Source organism: Taudactylus pleione, unplaced genomic scaffold, assembly GCF_031769625.1.
Source record: "Taudactylus pleione unplaced genomic scaffold, aTauple2 ptg000054l, whole genome shotgun sequence".
Lineage (NCBI taxonomy): Eukaryota > Metazoa > Chordata > Amphibia > Anura > Myobatrachidae > Taudactylus > Taudactylus pleione.
Genome location: NW_028284456.1, coordinates 8,514,544 through 8,533,511, shown reverse-complemented (window position 1 = coordinate 8,533,511; position 18,968 = coordinate 8,514,544). Strand labels below are relative to the sequence as shown.

Sequence of the window (18,968 nt, the reverse complement as noted above, 5' to 3'; positions counted from 1 at the left end):
AATAATGTTCCTTATGTAATTCTTAGTGTCCTTCATTTCAGTCCAATTATTTCTCCCACTGATAAGTGAGATAGATATAATTCCAATACATTTCTTGGGACTCTGTATTGTAGCGTCTATCTAAGTGGTTAGATTTCTTTGTTCGTATTGTATTCGCCCTTACTTGGCACAGTCCATATTTTCCTTCGTATCCGCCCCACAACTAGTGAGGTATAATGTGAAAGTCGGGTAAAACTGATGGATCGGGTAGGGATCAGGTATAATTTGTGAACTGAACATTGATTGACAACACAACACATGGATCATACTAAGATAATTTATATATATATATATATATATATATATATATATATATATATATATATATATATATATTAAAAACGCGATATATGGAAACATGTATTCCAAGTTTTTTATATTTCTAAATAAAATTGTATATGAATTAATAAATAAAATGAAACATGAAAGATTAGACTTATAAAATTGTAATGGTCTATTTTAGAAAAAAAAACAGACAGGGATCAAGAAAAATCAGAAAAGGAATTCGAAACAAATGAAAGGATCAGAGAAAGGTGAATCTAATTCTATCCCCTCCCCTTTTATGTGCTGGGTGTATCTAGGACTTCGTCATAGGGTGTCGCTAGATGCAGCGCAATATATTGTCCAACAAAATGCCCAATAAGGAGCATTTACTCTAAAAACAAATGTTTACTATAAAAACGAAAATGGTGTTCACTCTAGGTACGGCGCCGGACCTAGAGAAAGGGCACGCTACAATACGAAGTCCCAAGAAATGTATTGAACTATATCTATCTCACTCATCAGTGGGAAAAATAATTGGACTGAAATGAAAAACACTAAGAATTACATAAGGAACATTATTGTAAAGAGGGCGGAAGTAATCGCCCCAGAACCGGGCGGAAATTACTCCACAGAAGTCGGGAAGACGTTAGATGAACCTGCCCAAACAGCGGGCATAGGTCCCAAACAGCGGGCGGAAGTGAACACCACCGCATCATAACTGCCTGACCAGTGGGCGGAAGTGAGCATTACCACACCAGGCGGAAGTGACCTCACAGGAGCCGGGCGCAAGTAAAGCGGACGGCGCAATCTATAGTGGGTATAGAAGGAGAAGAAGCAGCCTACACTTGCCATCCTGATGAAGCCCAGTTACCTGGGTGAAACTCATTGACTACATCGAGGTAAGGGGACACTAGGAACGCTTGCACTGCGCCAGACATCCCACGTTTGCCAGCAAACAACCTAAACAGACCTAGCCATGAGCGCTAGAAGATCCATCAAGGTAAAAGGGGTTTATCCTCCCTGCCACCCATCATCCATCTTTCCCTCACTGGAGGCAATTCTCTGTATCATATAAAGAGAACCAGAACAACTCAGTACATGAAGGATTACAGTAAAACGTATAAAAGCGTATCTCTCCTTCGTAGTCTCAATCTTACGAGACAATAATAACTGCACTGTTTTTGTCTTATATGTTTTATAATGTCAATTTCTGTATACTGGTATTAGTTAAATACATGAATATTTTTATAAATTGTGGTGTTATTTTAATTAAATCTACTTTTTGCATAAAACACGTTAGCCATATCGACTACCAATATATTGCTCGTCGATTGAACATACAATAAAACAACAAGTGTGTACCCAGATAAAAACATGAAAGTGATGTAGATGCAACTAAAGATCAAATAGTGCAATTATTATTTACCCAAGTTTATGGGCTTGTAATAAGTTAGTTATATAAAGTACTTGATATTATCTTGACAGCACAAATGTTACAAATATAGATGTTTTGATGAAGTAGTTGCTCTCAAGACCCAATATTTCATCAAAGCCTTCCCAGCCTTCATCTTAACTTGCTGCTACATGCTCCTTCCGCCCTGTCTACCCCATCTGTGTCACACCTGTTTGTCTGCCTCTCCCCTTTAGAATGTAATCTCTTACGAGTAGGGCCCTCTACCCTCTTATTCTTCTCCTTACTTTACTTTCATCTACTTCTTACTCCCCACTAGGGCACCTAACACTTAGTTGCTTTGCTCTGTTGCTTATCTGGGTGTTATGGTCGCTAATGTAGCAATGTATATTATCTTTGTCCTCATCCTGTATTGTACAGCACTGGTCAACCTCTTTGTTTATGTGCTTTGTAAGGCGCTGCGGAACACTTGTGGCACCATATAAATAAATGATGATAATTTCAGCAAAACAAGGTTTATTTCCTCAATATTGAAGCAGATAAAGAGGAATATTACATCTCCAATCCCCCATTTTGGTTATTGTTAAGGTGCATACACACTGGGCGATTTTAATGAAAGATCAAACGATTACGATATCGTAATCGCTTGATCGTTCAAAAATCGTTAAACACAATGTCAAAAACGACCAGCGATGCGCGCTCCCGCTGGTCGTTTTCGACATTGTTCATCGCGGGTACTTGCAGCACGATTAGGACGATATCTTTATCGTTATCGTTTAATCGTTCGGCATGTAGTACATGTTTTTGCCAAACGATCAAACGATAAAGATAACGATATTGCGGCGCGCGGAGAGCCAGACACAGCCATTACAGCTATTCAACTTGGAGGAAGTTTGCTGCGCGTGGTCCTGCCAAAAAAAAAGGTAAGTAAAGTCCCCCACTGTCCACCAATGTTTTTGGGGTCATTATTAGGCAAGAGTCAGCATAAGTAAAGGGAGCATAATGCTGGGGGCATTGCACAGCATGGGAGGAGGAGGGGGGGGCAGCATAATAACTAATGTGGGCATTGCACAGCATGGGAGGGGGGGGGCAGCATGACTAATGGGGGCATTGCACAGCATGTGCTGGGGGGAGGGGGGGCAGAATAATAACTAATGGGTGCATTGCACAGCATGGGAGGGGGGAGGGGGGGGCAGCATGACTAATGGGGGCATTGCACAGCATGGGAGGTGGAGGGGGGCAGCATGACTAATGGGGGCATTGCACAGCATGTGCTGGGGGGAGGGGGGGGCAGCATGACTAATGGGGGCATTGCACAGCATGTGCTGGGGGGAGGGGGGGCAGAATAATAACTAATGGGTGCATTGCACAGCATGGGAGGGGGGAGGGGGGGGCAGCATGACTAATGGGGGCATTGCACAGCATGGGAGGTGGAGGGGGGGCAGCATGACTAATGGGGGCATTGCACAGCATGTGCTGGGGGAGGGGGGGCAGCATGACTAATGGGGGCATTGCACAGCATGTGCTGGGGGGCAGCATGACTAATGGGGGCATTGCACAGCATGGGAGGGGGGGGCAGCATGACTAATGGGGGCATTGCACAGCATGTGCTGGGGGGAGGGGGGGCAGAATAATAACTAATGGGTGCATTGCACAGCATGGGAGGGGGGAGGGGGGGGGCAGCATGACTAATGGGGGCATTGCACAGCATGTGCTGGGGGGCAGCATAATAACTAATGGGGGCATTGCACAGCATGGGAGGGGGGAGGGGGGGCAGCATGACTAATGGGGGCATTGCACAGCATGGGAGGGGGGAGGGGGGGCAGCATGACTAATAGGGGCATTGCACAGCATGTGCTGGGGGGCAGCATGACTAATGGGGGCATTGCACAGCATGGGAGGGGGGAGGGGGGGGGCAGCATAACTAATGGGGGCATTGCACAGCATGGGAGGGGGGCAGCATAATAACTAATGGGGGCATTGCACAGCATGGGAGGGGGGAGGGGGGGCAGCATGACTAATAGGGGCATTGCACAGCATGTGCTGGGGGGCAGCATGACTAATGGGGGCATTGCACAGCATGGGAGGGGGGAGGGGGGGCAGCATGACTAATGGGGGCATTGCACAGCATGGGAGGGGGGAGGGGGGGCAGCATGACTAATGGGGGCATTGCACAGCATGGGAGGGGGGAGGGGGGGCAGCATGACTAATGGGGGCATTGCACAGCATGGGAGGGGGGAGGGGGGGCAGCATGACTAATGGGGGCATTGCACAGCATGGGAGGGGGGAGGGGGGGCAGCATGACTAATAGGGGCATTGCACAGCATGTGCTGGGGGGGGCTGCAATTATACTGGGGGCATATCTTTATTTTGTCTCATAAAAAAAATAATTTATATATATTTATTTTTATTTTTTTTAAATTTTCAGATATGCCTTCATCCAAAGACACTGTTTTTTGGACAGGATTCATTGAGCTATATCAAGCTAATGAGTGCCTCTGGAGACTGAAAGGAAAAGACTACATGAATAGAGTGTTGAAAAATGAGGCATTTGAGAAAATACGCCAATACAGTACAGCGTATAAACCTGATGTGACCATTGAATGGGTCAAGAACAGAATCCAGGGTCTGCGAACCGTGTTTTTGAAGGAACACAAAAAATACTTGGATTCGCAAAGATCCGGAGCAGGGGCAGCTGAGGTGAGAAAGCCATCGTTATGGTACTATGACCTGCTGCTGTTTACCTTGGATCAAGAGCCAAGTCAAGGTTCCCGGAGCTCGCTGGTGCCACAGTCACCAGATGTGGTACCACAGGACACCGTGAGTCAGGATTCTGTAAGTTTTTTTTTTTTATTTTTTTTTTAAAAATGTCACTTTTAAAAAAAAAATCAAAATGTAGTCATGTTTTTTAATCAGTAATCGGTCTGGAGGCCGATGGTTGGAATGCCAACCTTCGCCTTTCCAAATGTTTAAACCCTGCAGTGGATAAAAGCCAGGCGTCGTAATCCCGATGCCTTAACTACGCATGAGTCCAGACGCATGGTATCCATGTCACTGCTAAGCCGGGCAGGGATAGTTGTGGGGGGGGGGGGAATGACTGGTTATGGGTTTCTGAGGGGAGGGGGGTTGGGAGGTATAGGGTAAGGCTGGGGAAAGGGGGAGCTTCAGGTTATGCACGCTAAAGGAGTGGTAAGGTTGGGTAAATGTAAAGGGTTTTTTACAACTATAAAGATTTTGACTTTTTAATCCCTGTTGTGTTTTTTTTTTTTATTGTTTATGACACCAGAAATGTGGGTGTGGGTCATTTATGTTGAATATAATTTACGCATGTGTTAACTATAACATTAAATATGTAATATATTTTTATTGCCAAAATTTTTTTTGCAGGTTTGTGAAATATTATTGTTTACAAAAATTTTTTAAAATCAACCTAGCCTTTTTATTACAGAATTTTTTTTTAATGTTTTTATTGATGTTATAATTTGATTTATTTTCATTTCTTTTAAGTTACTGCTGGCGGTAGAGGATCCTGACCCGGTGTCCTGCGAGCCCCAAGTGGAAGTCCCTGTGCGAGTGGCTGAGCCGCCATCCAAGCCGCCCGCTAAGAAGCGTAAAGGGACAACACAAGCATCCACTTCGGGAACGTCAAGGAGTGATACTTTTTTAAAACATGCGGAGGAGGTTCTTTCCAAACCCCCGGATGATAATCAAATATTTGGCCAAAATCTCGCCATTGAAATGCGGACCATTCCTCCGGAACAGGTCCAGCCTTTCAAACGTCTAGTTTATAAGGCATTGGTACATGCTATTGAGGGGGACTTGAGTATGGCAACCTCACCGTCCCTCACGAATCTTACGCGGATCCACATCAAGAAAACCCTTCTCCGTTACAGTCCCACCCCTTTTCTTTGTCGCGTACCTCCTCGCCCCCTTCTGTCTTTCCCAGTACTTCATCCAGTGGTGTTCACACAGCACTGGGCAGTGCTCGCTCCACTGTATTTGGCGAAGATTAATTTTTAAATATATAAATTATTACAAAATTGGCAGTTGTTATTTTTCATTTTTTAAAAACTTATCACTCCTTGTATTGATTTGGCTCTTTGTTTCATGGTGGACTGTAGCATGGTCGTAGTACAATAGCGATGGCTACTCCACCTCATCTGCCCCTGGTATCTTGTTCTTTGTGATTCTAAAGTATTTTTTGTGTTCCTTCAAAACCGGGGCCCAGATCCTGTTTTCTGTTCTTGAACCTGTTCAAATGTTCACATCAGGAATATTGTTCTGTACTGTATTGGTGTATTCCTCAAATGCCTTATTTTTCACACTCTATTTGTGTAATCTTGTCTCCAGAGGCACTTAAAGTCTAGTCTCAATGAATCCTGTCCAAAAAGTAAAACATTTTTTTTTTAAAAAGTAAAAAAATCGCGTGGTCTCTTATTTAACGGATTTTAAAAATTGTAATGTCATAATGTGTTATTTAGGGTACTGAGGGGGTAATTCAGACCCGCTCGCGAGCGGCAGTACGTTCACAAGCGAGTAGTTGGTACCCAAATGCGCATGCGCAGGACGGAGTCTGCTCCGTCATGCACATACGCGAGACCCGGACTGCGACAGCCAATCTGTTGGTCCGGGTCTTGCACCAAAGGGGGCGTGCTATCAATGGTGACTGACAGCACGCACTCCCTTTAGGTGGGCGTGCCGGCCAGACGGAGGCGTTCCCATGGGAACGCCTACCGTCTGAAGCCTGCCCCACTGACATCACTAGTGTCAACATTTCTCCAGGGCTTGTGGCTGGGAGACCCTACCGCAGGGTCTCCGTTGCAAGTCCAATGGTCGCCATGGTCAAGACCATCGCAACCACCTTCATGGATGCTCGCTATAGCTGTGGGTGGTAACCCACAGCTATGCGAGCGTCCATGAGGACGCTCCTAAAACAGGTAGGAGGGCCCTGATTCAGAAGGTGACCCGTCGTTAGGGGTCTCCTAGCTGACGGGACAAGCTGTCGATGTTGAGTGACAGTTTGCTACGTTTGTTTGGTGGTACGGGGGCGTGCCTGGCCAAACGGCAGCGTTCCTGCCAGAACGCTTGCTGTTTGGTGGGAAGCCCCACTGACTTCATCAATAATGTCACTGGAGAGCTTCCTGTTCGGGGGCTTAAGGTTGATGAGACCCTACCTTAAGGTGTAGTCATTACCCCCAATGGTCGCGATGGTCTTGACCATTGCAACCATCACCAATAGCGGCCGTTACAGCGGTGGATATTGACCCACAGCCTAACCGGCGACATGGAGGCGGCCGTTCAGGATGCAAGCCGCCGCCCTGCTTCAGAATGAAAGCTTGCATCCTACGACCGCCTCTGAATTTGGCCCCTAAAACTGAATAGTTAACTTTCATTGTTAAAATTCGGTTTACTAAAGTATTTATTAATCTAATTTTGCAAAAAAATAAATTAAATATTAACATGAAAAATAAACACAAGGTGAAATTTTTTTTATTATTTTTCAGTTTTTACAAACATCAAGAAACATAATTCCAGATCATATTTAAACCTGCCATGAAATGGCACCTTCACCATTAAAATAATTTAAGTATTTCTCTCTGACCTCTTTTGCCCGGGCAGAGGCCGCAGAGGGAAATCTTGGGGGATTTAGAGATGAGAGGGCAATATTTTCCTCACTATGGTCAATGTTGACAGGCAATGAGTTTGTGGCAGGCGGTTGTCCAATTCTTTTGGCTCGAAGCAAATTATGTAGGGCACAACATGCCAAGACAAGCCACTCGATTTTGTCTCGCCGGAAATTTATACAAGTATGAAAAATGCGAAACCTATTCGCCATTATGCCGAAGGCATTCTCAACAGTGCGCCTCGCACGAGATAATCTGTAATTAAAAATTCTTTTTTCAGGTGTTAATGCCCTTTGAGGAAAAGGCTCATTAAATTTTCATTAAGGCCAAATGCCTCATCTGCAACAAAAACAAAATTTAAACCATATTTCGTTTGCGATCCCGAAGGAATGTTTAGCTGATTCTTCATTAGTCTTTCAAAAAAGACGGTCTCTCGGAAAGACCCACCATCGGAAGACCTTCCATTTTTGCCAACGTCAACAAAGATGAATTTATAATTGGCATCCACGACCGCCATCATAACCATACTAAAGAATCCTTTGTAGTTGAAGTACATAGATCCAGTGTTTGCAGGTTGTGTTATCCGGATGTGTTTCCCGTCTATGGCGCCGCCACAATTTGGGAAGTTCCACCGGGTCTCAAATTCGTTGGCAATAACTTGCCATTCCTCAACAGTCGAAGGGAACTAGAAACAGAAAAAAAAAAAAAAACATTTTAAACATTACATTAATACTTTTATAAGGGGTATTTATTTTGGTGTTAAAAATTATCTGAAGTTAAAATTGTGAATGCAAGACATCATTTTCCCTAGTTTTGCTATAACACCGTATTCAGGCCCTGATTCAGAGCCGGACGCTCTGACCAGAGCGCTCGCTCTGAATCAGGGGCGTCCCACCTAAAAATGGAGCGGCCTCATGGACGCTCGCATAGCTGTGGGTTACCACCCACAGCTATAGCGAGCGTCATTGATGATGGTTGCAATGGTCAAGACCATCGCGACCATCGGACTTGCGACAGAGACCCTGCGGTAGGGTCTCCCTGCCGCAAGCCCAGGAGTGCTTTTGGCTCTATCAGAGCCAAAAAGACTCCCACTGACATCGCTTGTGAAGTCAGTGGGGCCGGACCCAGACGGTAGGCGTTCCCAGGGCAACGCGTCCGTCTGGCAGGCATGCCCACCAAAGGGGGCGTGCTGTCACTCACCATCGACAGCACGCCCCCTTTGGTGCGAGACCCCGAGCAACAGCTTTGCCGTTGCTGAACGGGTCTCGCACATGTGCACGACAGCAGCCTCCATCGTGCGCATGCACATTTGGGTACCATCGACCTGCTTGCGAGCGTCCTGCACTCGCAAGAGGGTCTGAATGAGACCCTCAAATCAATAGTTTTTTTGATTGAACACACATACAGATAGCTGTGTTCCGTGGGTTGTGTAAGGATTTTTTTTTTTACTTTTAACAAAACCAAGATAATGGAGACCAGCGCTGGATGTAGGTGAGTATGAAATCTTTCTTGCAGGGCCATGGTTTTGGGAAATACTACGTGGACAAGGGGACCAAACATCTGGTATAGGTAAGTATGTGTGAATGGGTAGGTATGTGTAAAAAAATTTAAGTTGACACGGTGTGTGTGTTTTGACTCTTTTTAACTTTTGAAATTTCAAGTGAAGTTACAGGTGCCGCATGTCTGCTGGCACTTGTAGTTCCACAAGTGCAAAATGGCAGGCATGCTGGCACTTGTAGCTCCACTGTAAAGTACAATAGTTTGACTTTTTTTTGGCCCCCCTATTACCGCCATACCAACCACTCCAGGGGTATGGGGATAAGCCCCGGCTTCAGTGTAAGCCTGTGGTGCTCGGGAGAGAGGGGAGAACGCTTGCCGTTTGGGGGGTATATAATCGGGATATAATTTGAGAGCAGCAAAGACAGAGGATGGCTAAACAGCTATTTATATACATTTGGGAGGAGATATAGTAGGGAGCAGTAGCAGGGACATACAACTGGCATGCACCTATATTAACACATTTTTGAAGACATTTAGAAAGAAGTAACAGATTTAGGAGATTTGTGACAGGGTTATTAAAATTTAAATACCTTAAAGTACTCCGGCTTGAGGACGTAAAAGATGGCTTTGCAGGTCTCCGGAATAATAAGACCCAAAGCCTGCGGTGAGATGAGAGTCCCGAATTTCAAGTCGGCCAAAGATCTCCCTGTAGCCAGGAAACGCAGGGTCGCAATGAGCCTCTCCTCTGCAGGAATGGCTCTACGCAACCTGGTGTCCTGCCTTTGTATGTACGGAGTCACCAAGGCCAGTAATTCTTGAAATGTTGAATCGTCCATTCGCAAGAAGTTCCGGAAGTCATCCGGGTTGTTCTCGCGAATCTGCATGAGCAGTGGCATATGAGAGAACGAATCCCTCTGCTGCAACCACTCCTTCGTCCAGCATGAACGAAGCCTTCTCCTCTTCTCAGTCCTCTCCCGGTCACTTATCACCACCACTCCTGCATAAGCAACCATCAATCGATAACGGTACGTATCCATCACGACAGATAAGTACAGTTTGTTTAAAGCCAAAGCAAAAACAAACCACAGCAAATAGCTAAGCAACAGCGTTCAGCAAGGAATACACCAAACCAAACTAGCCACAGAGCATAAATGCAGTGATTTTAAAATGGCCGACACAATTTTATCACCTCATGATAGCCCTGCCCACATTATTTTACATTAAAAATAATAAAGCCTCTATTATTATTATTAATCTGAACGATATCGCTGATCGTTGATCGTTTGTAAAATCGTTTACAAAATCGTTTGCATAAAGTCGTTGAACGATCAACGATCGTTGATCATTCAACGATCAAAAATCGTCCAAATCGTTCAACGATATCGTTCAGGGTGAAAATCGCCCAGTGTGTATGCACCAATACTTATGTAGGAGTTTTAATCAAAACACCCAACTAACTGTTGTCTCTTAATATATATATATATATATATATATATATATATATATATATATATATATATATATATATATATATATACACACACACCTCACATATTGTTATAGAAGCTCAATTGGTATACAGTACAATCAATATTTACCCAAATGAATGGGCTTGTTGTAAATCCCATTATGTACTTCAGCTTATTATTACAGGACCAATATTGCATGCGTAGCTTTTTTTATCTTAACTGAACGTTTATTTTTATTTTCTCTTCATAAGAGCAAACATGAGATATTACAACTACAATCCCCCATAATTATTATAGATGTAATTTTACTGCAAGTTTAATGTAGAGCCCTATAGCTTGCAATTGTCACAGGCTGAGTATGGTTTCTAGATCTAAAAAAAAAAAAAAACTGAAATAAATGGACACACTACCTACTTTATTAATAAACTGTGAATAATTAATATATAAACATTATCTAGGAGGCAGAACTTATAAACTACTCTGTTCCTCTGTGTTTAATCAAAATGAATGTAATATGAACAAAGTTGTTACACTAATATATGGGTGCAAAACAATGATAGCTATTTATTGGTAGTTTCAAACTAATTATTATTTATTAAACAAATAAATGACTCTACTGACTGAATTATGATCTCACAGTAAATAGGATGAAAACTTAATTCTTCTGTAATTACAATTTTAACAGCTGTTGCAATGGGCTGGTTCACTGCTGTAACAGCCTTTACACTGCTAAAAGTGCGGTGAGGCGGTCAGTGTGTTTATGTCTGCGAGTTAAACATGCGGCTGTAGTTGCCATTACACCAACCAGGCTGTCAGCGCTGTAACAGCCATTACACAGCTGTATGCAGTGAGGCAGTCAGCGTGTCAGAGTGCTTTACAGCGCTGTACTGTAATGACCCCCTTCTGCTTGTTGACATTCTGTAGATCAGCCATACAAATCTAATGTTAATATAGCAACTATATGATACATGACTCAAGAAATTCATATGCCATTAATAAAATAATGTAAAAATGTAATGCTGGGTATACATGGAATGATCTGTACCACCAACGACTTGAAATACATCTTTCAGCGAAGTCATCCTGCCACATCTCTGAACAGGAAAAGTTGACGATATCGTCCAGATTGGCCCGCATGTACGAATGATCATAGATATCGTTATCGTTCATGCGGGAACGCACATCGCTGGTCGTTCACTGCATATAAATGAACGATATATATAGTTGAACGATATCGTACCGTGTGTACGCACCTTTACTGTTCAATAAACATAGTTTAGGGGTAGAATAGATCTGTATATCCAAAACATTGTGATTTTTATTTTCAAATTGCACAAATAGGCCAGAATTATATTGTATTTGGCACCAGTAGATTTGCAATGGAGTAATTAAATATAGCATTGATAACCTTGCACTATCTTAACTAACATTACTGTGTAAAACTATTGATGCGTCAATATGGCTGAATCACAAATCATTTCCTGAAGGAAGTACAAAGCAATGACTTACCAGCTGACTCAAAACACAAACACTTTTCTGTACAGTTTCCCGGGTAACATCTGCTTGACGCACTTTCAAGGCCTGTGGAGAACATTAATTAATTCAAGGTTTCTGCTTTCATGATAAACTGATTCAAAGACTCAAATTAGCACAACAACAAGACAAAAATATCTCAAACATAAATGTGTACAATTGTTATACTGTATGTCAATTATTTGACATAGGTTAATGCAAAGATCCTTTTGGCAGTTGGTTGTCTAAGAAACAATAGACATAAATTGCTGCTGAGTATAGGTGATAATGATCACTGCTGATACAGTAATCTATACTGTATAATATAAGAACATTTTGCCTCTGTTTATTCCAATTTGGCACAAAAGCTACTTAACAGATTTTCATGAAATCAGCATAATTTTGTAGCGGAAAGTCCTAGAAATAACCTGCTCTATGTTTCATCTTGATCTGTCAAGCTAAAGCTGAACAATAACAAAAACAAAATTTATTGATATCATCAATGCAAGAGATAGGTTTGGCAACATGCGCGCGGCTGGTAAGGGGTGGGGAGAGAAATCTTTGGGCCTGCTTTCACTTGAATAGGATAGGCTATATAGCAGTCTGTGCACAGGGCATACAGTGACATTGGTGTGAGTGGTGGGTGAATAGGATAGGCTATATAGCAGTCTGTGCACAGGGCATACAGTGACATTGGTGTGAGTGGTGGGTGAATAGGATAGGCTATATAGCAGTCTGTGCACAGGGCATACAGTGACATTGGTGTGAGTGGTGGGTGAATAGGATAGGCTATATAGCAGTCTGTGCACAGGGCACACAGTGATATTGGTGTGAGTGGTGGGTGAATAGGATAGGCTATATAGCAGTCTGTGCACAGGGCACACAGTGATATTGGTGTGAGTGGTGGGTGAATAGGATAGGCTATATAGCAGTCTGTGCACAGGGCACACAGTGATATTGGTGTGAGTGGTGGGTGAATAGGATAGGCTATATAGCAGTCTGTGCACAGGACATACAGTGATATTGGTGTGAGTGGTGGGTGAATAGGATAGGCTATATAGCAGTCTGTGCACAGGGCATACAGTGACATTGGTGTGAGTGGTGGGTGAATAGGATAGGCTATATAGCAGTCTGTGCACAGGGCATACAGTGACATTGGTGTGAGTGGTGGGTGAATAGGATAGGCTATATAGCAGTCTGTGCACAGGGCATACAGTGACATTGGTGTGAGTGGTGGGTGAATAGGATAGGCTATATAGCAGTCTGTGCACAGGGCATACAGTGACATTGGTGTGAGTGGTGGGTGAATAGGATAGGCTATATAGCAGTCTGTGCACAGGGCACACAGTGATATTGGTGTGAGTGGTGGGTGAATAGGATAGGCTATATAGCAGTCTGTGCACAGGGCACACAGTGATATTGGTGTGAGTGGTGGGTGAATAGGATAGGCTATATAGCAGTCTGTGCACAGGACATACAGTGATATTGGTGTGAGTGGTGGATGAATAGGATAGGCTACATAACAGTCTGTGCACAGGGCACACAGTGATATTGGTGTGAGTGGTGGGTGAATAGGATAGGCTACATAGTCTGTGCACAGGGCATACAGTGATATTGGTGTGAGTGGTGGGTGAATAGGATAGGCTATATAGCAGTCTGTGCACAGGGCATACAGTGACATTGGTGTGAGTGGTGGGTGAATAGGATAGGCTATATAGCAGTCTGTGCACAGGGCATACAGTGACATTGGTGTGAGTGGTGGGTGAATAGGATAGGCTATATAGCAGTCTGTGCACAGGGCATACAGTGACATTGGTGCGAGTGGTGGATGAATAGGATAGGCTATATAGCAGTCTGCACAGGACATACAGTGACATTGGTGTGAGTGGTGGGTGACGGCGCTGCTGCCACCAGTCTGTATAGCGCTGTTGATCATGTGGGCCACTCACGCGACAGGACCCCTACGCAGAGGATAAAAGGCGCACACATCCACTAGACAATTAAATTGAGCGATTGAACGATAACGATATCGTTAGATAATTGTTTGCAGATTGTTTAAAAGATGTCTAAAACGACCAGCGATGCGCGCTCCCGCTGGTCATTTAGACATCTATCATCGTACAAATATGTTGTACAACCTGACGATATCGTCAGGTTCAACATGTTTGCAGATGATTGACAGGGCCATAGCTAGGGTAGTGCGGCTGGTGCCATCGCACAGGGCACCACAGGTCAGGGGGCGCTGTTTGGGCCTGTCAAATGTCTGTTTATTATCACTCACTTATAGCTTCCTCTTATTTCATCCCCAGCAGCTCCTGGCCTCTCCTTTGTATTCCCTGGCCCTTCCCCATGAAGCCATGGCCCTTTTTTGGGTGCATTATGTCCCTTTGAAAAATGAGGGGGGCACCAATGCTCTTTCTGGCACAGGGCATCAAAAAGTCTACTTACCGCTCTGATGATTGATGTGCCTTCACTGAATGACTGCTCATTCAGTGAAGGCATATCACAGACAGACAGACAAACGATTGCACAATAACAATGTCGTAATCGTGCAGTCTTTTGCCTGTCTTCTAGTGGAGGTGTGCCTTTACAACTAGAACACCTAAAAAAAATGTTGCATGCGAAGCCTCGGGCAACAGCTGGTTTACACCACTCAGAGCTCATAGGCAAATCTTTCTTTTAGGCGCATCACATAGTAGCAAATGTAGTACTTTTTTTTTTATCTACAAATTAAACACTGACTGAGCCAGTATTTGTAAGACATCAGGTTATTTGATATGTGTACCTTAATGAATAATAATCAAATGAAATGACAAGTTAAGTTACATGTATGAACTGGAGGGTGGAGTGTTTGCCAGAATTCATATAAATTGTTTTGTTTTATTATATCTTTATTTTATAACATGTGGAAAGCAAATAGGGAGGACCTGAGGCATCTGTGCAGCAACAGATTACTCACAATTAAAATATGCTTGTCAACACCCATCAGTAATTCATATATCAGTGATGCAAGGTTTTATAGATGCACAAAAACCCAAAGTCTCCTCCCAACCCATAAGATTGAGGAAGTCCGAGTGACGTGAAGATTATGTCACCAGATCAGTTTCCATGGCAGACCAAACGTGACCCCCCCACCCTTTGTATACACACTGGGATAGATAGCATTTATACAGAACACTGTCGTCAGCAATTATGTGCCCAATACCCAATAACAGTACAGTATACAGTTCTAGAAAACAGCCACTATAAATAGGGAGGAGCACCTTTGCTTCAATCTGCCTGTAACAAGAGACACCATACACAGTCTTCCTCTCTCCACTTCTTGGTGGGAGGTGAAAATATACTGTATCTATGGAGAGTAAAGAGAAGTTCATCAGGTATGGACAATAGTTCATATGTAGATACATGAAATATCCTGTTTGGGATTATCTGGCAGATCAAACATTAAATATTCAATTAATTATAAATGCTCTCAACAGCAAATCATGATAATAAAAATACAGTGAGATAAAGAAGGAAAGGATATAAGAAAAGTAGATTGGGAAAGAAAATATGTGAAGAACACATTATTATAAGGGTAATCAAATCTCATGCGACACTGACAACTCCAAGATGACTATCTCAACATAGTTCTGCTGAAACAACCTGGTGATTTATTGTTAGGATGTCAAATAATATTTACACACACATCCAATTTCCCTTCCCTCTTACTTGCTTCAATGGAAATACAGTATTCAGTGATACAGCTCCATTACTAGGACTTTCTCTCATATCCAGAGCTCTGAACTCTCCAGCACTCCACACGGCTTTACCAAGGACAGGTATTCCCTATTCACCCATACAGAACAGAAGGTGCTTTACTGTACATTAACTTATGCGTTACAATACTGCATTGGACTGTCGTGCTCCTTGTGTTTGCATATTAGCTCAAAAAAACAAAACTGTATTGTTAAATGCTGAGACTAAAAATATATATATATATATATATATATATATATATATATATATATATATATATATATATATATATACACACACACACACACACACACACACATATACACACACAAACACACACACATATATACATTCACACACACACATATTTCTGTGTAATTAGAATATATAAAACACTATATGAACAAATTATTTGGATGCCTGAAAAGAGATGGGTACTCAAAAAGCAAAAGTAACCACAGAGGGTGACAGGATAAATAAGAATTTAGACATAGGAAAAAAACAGCACTCCAAAGTATAGTCCAATATACAAATACTAATATTGCGCTAGTGACTGGCAATGGTCAGATGGTATAAATTTCTGATAGTCAAATAAGGCTGCTAATCCCCAAAAGGGTCTTTGCCAGAAAGGGCCTATGGAATTAATAATGATAATGTTGTTTTATTTGGGGAACGCCTAAACTGAATTATACAACTCTATATGGGATCCAATTCCCCCTTTGTATAATTTTAATTCCCATTACATACATAGAGTGTTGTGAGGTTATAAGGGTGAAGTATTTATTCCTCCTATCTGGCCTACTATGAGACCTTTTCAACCCAAGTTCACCCAACTACAACTAAATAACCTTATTTCCTTTTAGTACACAGTTTTATTAAACAACAGTCACATTTAAAACTTAAACTCACATATACTGTACATAGATATCTTGACCACTGTGGGACAGATGTTAGTACACTTGCCATCTCCCTGTATAGGGACAAGTTCTTTGACAGCCTTTAAGGCCCACTTTGGATCTTGATATCTTGTCACTTAACGTGTTTCGTCATGACTGACTTCCTCAGGGGTGTTGCAATGGTGTATGTGTTAATCCCAGTTGGGCTTCAGATAATTGTATGCCTCCAAACTCTTAATCACATTTGTGGTCCGGGATACCACTAATAGCATAGGATCAAACAATCAGTCTCTCAGCCAGTCTGTCTTGTTAGCAACTGGTTATCTACTTCCACTGGAGATTTAAATCCACCAGGAAGGTAAGCTTTTAGCCTAGACTCAAAATGTCAGTCTCTCTGCATACAGCTCGGTTCACCAGTCTGGAAATTACATTGATAGATCGATCTATCTACAAAACACACACAATTTTCACCATCCAGAATAGTTAAGATAATCAGAGTTCTGATATACCTACAATTTTGTATTTGGAGTGTGGAAGGAAACTGGAGAACCCAGAGGAGCCCCACATAAAACATGGGGAGATATAAACAGTTAGTCTTTCTGTGAGGCAGGAAGGCTACTATGTGTCCCAATATGTATATTAGGAATCCTGATGCATATGCATCATGTACATGATATTGAACTTTTAATACAATAAAGATTCATATTTAATATCCAGGGAAAATTTTTAATTTACAGATTCAATTTCTTCAAGTGGATGTGGTCATACCTTCCTGGAAGTTGTGTGCACCATCCGGCAACGCCAGAAACGGCAGGTACTTCCATTCTTCGGGTAACATGTGGCTATCGTGCCCCTCTCCAGAAATCAAGGGGGGATATGAGTACTCCACCTGTACAAATACATAAATAATAATACATGAAGGAATTTAAAAAGACAAAACAATAGACATGATTTATCAAAAACTTTTTTCATATTAAGAATTTTAATATATTACACTGAAATTTTAATTTCTATCAGGCAGAACACAGATTTTGCTCCTTGCTTTGAGGATAACCTTCTGACAGCTACATGTAACTTTACACACCACATATACAGAGCCTCACACAATATGGAGATACGTACGCCTTCTCATTTACAACAAGTTATTATTATAATCAGTGTGGTTCTGTAACTGCCCTGTATTTGGCCTGTCCAGTTGTGAATGTAATCTCACATATGTGTGCAATTAGTTTCTGAGCATATGTTGAAAAAGAGCAGTGATCACGCTGAACGAAAAAAATGTGGGTCCCAGGGACCCCTCACTTAAAAAGTTGGGGTACTACTCCAGTTTCTGGGTCCTATCATAATTTATGCCTCACTGCCTATAGCATGTAAAAACGCACTATGCCGCATATTTTGCACTGAGAATGACATGAGGAGAAGGGAACAGGGGTGGGAGAGGAGAGTACACAGGACAGCAGAAGGAGTACAGACATCGGGAGGGGGGGGAACCGGGGGCACAGATGTGGGAGGGCAGAGTACACAGGAGAGCAGGGCTGGGAGGGTACACAGGAAAGCAGAAGGTATAGTAGTTTGCTCCACTATTATTATAATAGGACACAAGCAGAGGCGGGCTGGGCCGGGAGGCAGGGTGCCATTGATTGGTGAATGCTGTCGGCAGTGATTGGACGAAGCGCCGCCTGTGGTGATACGCCCACTGAGTATTTGTGCACTGCAGCAGCCAATCACCGCCGGCAGCATTTCCCCAGCCAATCACCGCCGGCAGTGATTGGCTGCTCTGCCGCAAGCAGACTTGCGACCGGATCCCTCACTACCTGTATTGCGGATTTTGCGATCACTTAAGATTACATAAGAAACACTTAGTAAACTGGATTAACAGGGGTGGCTGGATTAAAGCAAATAATAATTAAAAAAAAAAAAATTGTTTATGCTGTAACTGCTGGCAAGGCACCATGACTTCTGAGGACAGAGTTTGAGAACCACTGCACTAGAGAAATAACATGAGAAATGTGAATAGAATTACATAGGGCGGTATTAAATTGCTTTATCGTGCCTGATCTCCCGTATAAAGTGATGGGAGATCGCGGGAGTTATTAAATTGATTCATATTATCGTGCAGATCATGCCCAGAGAGGTCTGGTTTAGCCTCATAAAAGGGATAAACCCGACCAGAGTGCTGGGTGCGATCGCAAAAAGTGCTGTTTGGGCACCAAAACAGGTCACTTTCACGTATTTCAGCTTGCCTCCCCCTGGGTGGTGTGAGCTAAAATGCCAGCGCCGGCAGCTGTTTGCGCCCGACATGAGCAACAATTGAATAGCTCTGTCGTGCGCGAATGGGGTACAGCTGCCGGCGCAAACAATTGAATACTGCACATAGAATGCTCCGCACTAATTAGGACGAAGACGTCTAACCGCGAGCTTGGGCATGTGCACTATCAAGTGATAGTGTGGGACAGAGTGGTGCTCTAGTGGTGGGTGAAGTGCGCAGGCGGGAACAGCAGAACCTGGAAGTGCC

The 18,968-nt window shown here is 43.0% G+C and overlaps 1 protein-coding gene across 1 annotated transcript in view; it reads right to left on the bottom strand.

The window, feature by feature from the left end:
• The window catches only part of AVL9 (AVL9 cell migration associated), a 99,692-nt gene that overhangs the window by 65,893 nt on the left and 14,831 nt on the right, over nt 1-18,968 (bottom strand). The window contains exons 2-4 of the mRNA XM_088464308.1: nt 17,222-17,342; nt 15,083-15,168; nt 11,817-11,888 (exon numbers count right to left, since the gene is read on the bottom strand). Coding sequence (XP_088320434.1) covers nt 11,817-11,888; nt 15,083-15,168; nt 17,222-17,342 — 279 coding nt within the window. The remainder of the gene's footprint in view (nt 1-11,816; nt 11,889-15,082; nt 15,169-17,221; nt 17,343-18,968) is intronic.